Genomic DNA, 5,382 nt, shown 5'->3' on the forward strand with positions numbered 1-5,382 from the left:
GAGACTCGCTTGAGCCCAGGAGTTGGAGGTTGCTGTGAGCTGTAAAGCCACGGCACTCTACCCAGGGGGACAGCTTGAGGCTCTGTCTCAAAAAAACAAACAAACAAAAAAAAACTCATCTTTCCTGGAAGCAGTAAACCAGTAAAATAATAGCTAAATTTGAGCCCTAGTTCTGGTAACTTTTACACAGTTATCTCTCAGCTTCATCTGTTTCCTCAGTTGTACATAAGGCTAATAACAATATCTATCCTACCTAGCTTAAGATTTTTCTTAAACTAAAGATGTCAAATCACCTTCAAAGTCATGAAAAGTTACTGAAAAACAAGTTATTAAGAAGATAATTTAAAAATATTGATTCAGAAAACAATGTAAGTGGTTAAATTCACAGACCCTAGATCAGCAGTTCTCAATCTGTGGATCACAACGCCTTTGTAACAATGACAGTACATCAAGGCATTAGGAAGGTTGAGAACCACTGCTCTAGATCCAGACTTCACATGCTTAAATCTAGGCTCTACTATTTCCTAGCTAGGTAACCCTGGGGAAGGTTAACTCTTTGTGCAATGATTTTCTCATTTGTAAAATGGAGATGATAATAAAACCAATCTCAGAATTTTATGAACATTTAATTATTGCATCTAAAAGATGCTTAGAACAGTGTTTGCCATACAGTAAGCAATTGACAAGCATTAGGTGTCAGAATCCTACCAAACTTTTTAAAGGAAGCATCACATGAAGAAAAATTTTTAAAAGCAAGGCACAATTAAGTAGCTAACCACTGTAATCCCAGCTACTGGGAAGGCTGATGCAGCAAGACTGTCTGAGCCCTGGAGTTTTGGGCTATAGCAAGCTATGTCCATCAAGTGTCAACACTAAGTTCAGCATAACGACAGTGACCTTCCAAGAGCAGGGAACCACCAAATTGCTTAAGTAGGAGTGAACTGTCCCAGTTTAGAAATGGAGCAGGTCAAAACTCCCATGCTGACCAGCAGTAGAATCATGTCTGTGAATAGCTACTGCAGTCCAGCCTGAACAACACAGAGATAGCCCATCTCTCTCTCTTTTTTTTTTTAGATATTAGTATCTCTATTTTATTAATTAAAAAACTAATTTCAGATGAGTTAAGTGATTTCTCAGGGTCACATAGCTAATGGCAAAGGCAGGTCTAGAACACACGTCTAATTCCCAAGCTGTGTGTGTGGTAGGTTTCTCTGTTTGTTTGTTTCATTTTGTTTGTGTGTGTGTGACAACTCTGCCCATAGCCTAGGCTACAGTGCCATGGCCAAAGCCCAACTTACAGCAACCTCATACTCCTGGGCTGAAGCGATTTTCCTACCTCAGCCTCTAAGTAACTGGGACTATAGGCACTCACCATGACACCCAGGTAGTTTTTCTATGTTTACTAGAGACAGGGTTTCAAGAGCCCATCTCTTTTTTAAAAAGTACTTAGTAACAGTACCAAAGGAACCTACAAGAGGCCACCATAGTGGCTCAAGTATAATCCTAGCACTTTGGGAAGCCAAGGTGGGAGGACTGTTTGAGGCCAGGAGTTCAAGACCATCCTGACCAAGAACAAGATCCAGTCTCTACAAAAAATAGAAAAATTAGCCAGGTATAGTGGCTCACAGGTGTAGGCCCAGCTACTTGGGAGGCTGAGGTAGGTGGATCACTTGAGCCCAGGAGTTTGAGGTTGCAGAGAGCTATGATCACACCCTTGCACTCTAGCCTGGGTAACACAGCAAGACCTTGTCTCAAAAAAACAAAAACAACAATAACAAAGGACCCTAAAAGGTACTGACACTTCCTACCCTTATAGAAATCTGTGTAAAATCCTCCAATTTGGAAGTAAACTTTTTCAGCCGTTTTAATTTTCAACTAAAACTATGTGGCTTCCAAAATGCCTCATTTAGGCAAAGACTTAAGATCAATGAAAAGTAGTATCTATTTTTTTCATTTTTAAGTATCTTTTATATCTTTTTATCTAAAAACATCCTATTGATTTTTAAAGTAATTTTTTAAAGCAATATCACAATTTTGTTGTAAGATGTTATTTTTTTTTTTTTTTGGAGGGAGGGGAAGACAGAGTCTCACTCTATTGCCCTCGCGTAGAGCCATGGCATCATAGCTCACAGCAACCTCAAACTTTTGGGCTCAAGAGGTCCTCTTGTCTCAGCCTCCCAAATAGCTGGGACTACGGAACTATTAGGCATGGGGTACTATGACTGGCTAGTTTTTCTATTTTTAGTAGATACGGGGTCTTGCTCTTGCTCAGGCCGGTCTCAAACTCCTGAGCCCAAGCAATCCATCCACTTTGGCCTCCCAGAGTGCTCAGGATGTTGTAAGTTTTTTTTCTTTGTTTGTTTTGTTTTTGAGACAGAGTCTCACTATGTCACCCTCCAGAGATTGCCATGGTGTCACACCTCACAGCAACCTCAATCTCCTAGGTTCAAGCGATTCTTCTGCCTCAGCCTCCCAAGTAGCTGGGACTACAAGTGCCTGCCACAATGCCCGCCATTTTTGTTGCAGTTGTCACTACTGTTCAGCAGGCTGGGGCCAGGCTTGAACCTGCCACCCTCATTGTATGTGGCCAGTGCCGTAACCACTGTGCTACAGGTGCCAAGACGGATGTTCTAAGTTTTTAGGTAACAATTTTTCTTTGCTTTAAATACTCTTCTATGGATTTTTACTTTTAATCTAAAAGTTCGGCTCGGCGCCTGTGGCTCAAGCGGCTAAGGCGCCAGCCACAGACACCTAAGGTGGCGGGTTTGAATCCCCAGCCCGGACCCGCCAAACAACAATGATGGCTGCAACCAAAAAATGGCCGCGCGTTGTGGTGGGCACCTGTAGTCCCAGCTACATGGGAGGCTGAGACAGGAGACTCGCTTGAGCCCAGGAGTTGGAGGTTGCTGTGAGTGTGATGCCATGGCACTCTACCCAGGGGGATAGCTTGAGGCTCCGTCTCAAAAAAAAAAATCTAAAAGTTCACCAATAGCTTTGAAAAGCTATCAAAAAAAGATGTGTAAATATGTCAAAAGGAAATAATACCAGTGCTAAATGACTTCTTTACTAAGAATAGAAAAGGAAAGTGTAAGGGAATATAATTCAATGATGCTCTAAGCAATTCTTATACCAAAATATAATTTAATGATGCTCTAAGATCAGTTTATAGTCAGTCCACAGCTACAGACAGAGTCTGAAACAAAGCTGGCATTTCCACTAAGAAATTCTAGCTAAGAGTTATCTTAAATTTCCAATATACAAGAAATATTGCCAATGATTCAATAGGTCACACCACTTTCCTTTTTTTTTCCCTGAGTTGTCAATAAACTGAAACAAAAATGTCCTGGAAGCTCTGTTACTAGCTAAAGAATTAAACCTAAAAATTTCACTATAGTGTTTTAGAAAACAATTAAACCACTGAACCTCAATGGACACCAAACAAGAATTGTTTCTGTCAACACTAATACAGCACCTCCTGGAACATGTTAACATATTGCCCAACAAGCATTTCTGTAAGATAGTTATTATACCTCAACATTCTAATTACCCTAAGTTTAAATTCTAAAGATTATTAATAATTATAAATCCCAATACCTGGAACTAACTCACAAAAATACAATGAAAAATTAATGTTAGATGAGTTGGATATTGTGAAATTGATTATATGAATTGGAATATCTTATCATATCCAATTAAATTATAGTCTAGACTGGGAGGAGGAGAAGTGCTTGGGGCAAAAGTGCCTGCCCAAGGATTACTTCCCAAGCCAGGTGCTGAAATGACCTGCTGTTAACTTTAAGACCAGATTTACCACCTCAGCCAGGAAGGACGCGCTGAGGTTGGCAACCCATCAAGGACAGTAACTACCATGGCTTCCAGTGCTTGGGCCAAACCTCAGATGCATGGTCTCTTGGCCAGGCACCTGCGGATTCATATTGTTGGAGCATTTGTTGTATCCCTGGGGGTTGCAGTTTTCTATAAGTTTGCTGTGGCTGAACCAAGAAAGAACGCATATGCAGATTTCTACAGAAATTATGATTCTATGAAAGATTCTGAGGAGATGAGGAAGGCTGGTGTCTTTCAGAGCGTAAAATAATTTTGAAATATAAAGAATTTCTTTGGGCTGATTTACATGGAGGTTTGTCACTGACCTGTGTTCCTGAGCTATGAATATGAGTGATAAATAAACTATTAATAAATAAATAAGTAAATAAAGACCAGATTTACCTAGTAGTTGCAGAAATGAACTGTAGTAACTCGAAGACTAGTTTTACCTACTGCTGTCACTCACCAATCAGATCATGTCATGCCATGCCCTGAAAATTTCATGAGTGCCATGGAGCTCCCTTCAAAACAATGTGTAACATTTTTTTCTAATAAAACCCCCAAATTTTTCTTTGGACATATCAAAGACCACTCTAGACTGTGTGCATGCAATTACAATTCTCTTGTCCCAAATAAAATGTTTGAGTTAGGGTTTCGTCTCTGTATTTTATTTCACTTGACAATATTCAAGTGCTTTTTATAGTAACACAGTATTTTAGAGGCCAGACATAACATCTTGCTCATAGTAAACATTCTGAAACTAGTACAATGCATTAATACCTATATCTCTGTCATATTAGCATTTTCATAAGGCTCTTATCCATGCAATTCAGCGTTGAGAGGAAGTTTATCAGACATACCTCTCTGGCAATGTTACTCAAAGCTTCATCTTCTGCAGAAAATCGGTCTTTCACAGGTGTTCTTTTTCTTCCAGAACCAGGAGTCCCCATCTTGTGTTCTTAATAGTCTTTTAACTCTGAAAGTGATTTCACTGTATTTTGGCCTAAAATAAACAAAAACAGAATGATTTAGGATGTTTCCCCTTGTGTGGTTTTAATGCTCATTTATATATATATTCACAGCAGAACCTCCACAGTTGACCACCTCCCTACATTGACTGTCTTAAGTTGACCTAATTTTCATAGACCACATGTACGTACCAGTACAGGAGGCCTAGTTCCTTATGTTGACCACCTCCATATATTGACCAGTTTGTTATAGCTCCTTGGGTGGGCAACTTCCAGAGATTCTACTATATATTTCTCCTTAGAGAAACGAGTCACCAAATGCTTTTGCCCATTACCAAATTAGTCGTATATACTTTGGAATAGTTAAATTTATACTAATTACTAAACCTAAATCTTTTTACTATGCTACCCAGAGCAACCTGTGAGAGTGGGTTATATTAGCCTCAGAAAAGTGCAGTCAGCAGTAATCCTATGTAATAGTTTAAAATTACTACAGCTATTTCTAAAATCTATTTTCATCCCAAAGTGAAAGACATTTCAGAAAAGTTATTCAGCCTAAAGTTTTGAAAGAACCTGTTCAAGAGGTTTT

The 5,382-nt window shown here is 39.4% G+C and overlaps 1 protein-coding gene across 3 annotated transcripts in view; it reads right to left on the reverse strand.

Annotated features, from left to right (window-relative positions):
- Window positions 1-5,382, reverse strand: part of LRRFIP2 (LRR binding FLII interacting protein 2) — a 144,405-nt gene that overhangs the window by 112,389 nt on the left and 26,634 nt on the right. For all 3 annotated transcript variants that reach the window (XM_023514010.1, XM_023514016.1, XM_023514017.1), the window contains one exon: window positions 4,686-4,828. In XM_023514010.1, the coding sequence (XP_023369778.1) occupies window positions 4,686-4,775 (90 nt within the window). In that variant the 5' untranslated portion in view covers window positions 4,776-4,828. The remainder of the gene's footprint in view (window positions 1-4,685; window positions 4,829-5,382) is intronic.

The sequence above is a fragment of the Otolemur garnettii genome, unplaced genomic scaffold (genome assembly GCF_000181295.1).
Source record: "Otolemur garnettii isolate 467f Iridium unplaced genomic scaffold, OtoGar3 scaffold00002, whole genome shotgun sequence".
In the NCBI taxonomy this organism is placed as follows: Eukaryota; Metazoa; Chordata; class Mammalia; order Primates; family Galagidae; genus Otolemur; species Otolemur garnettii.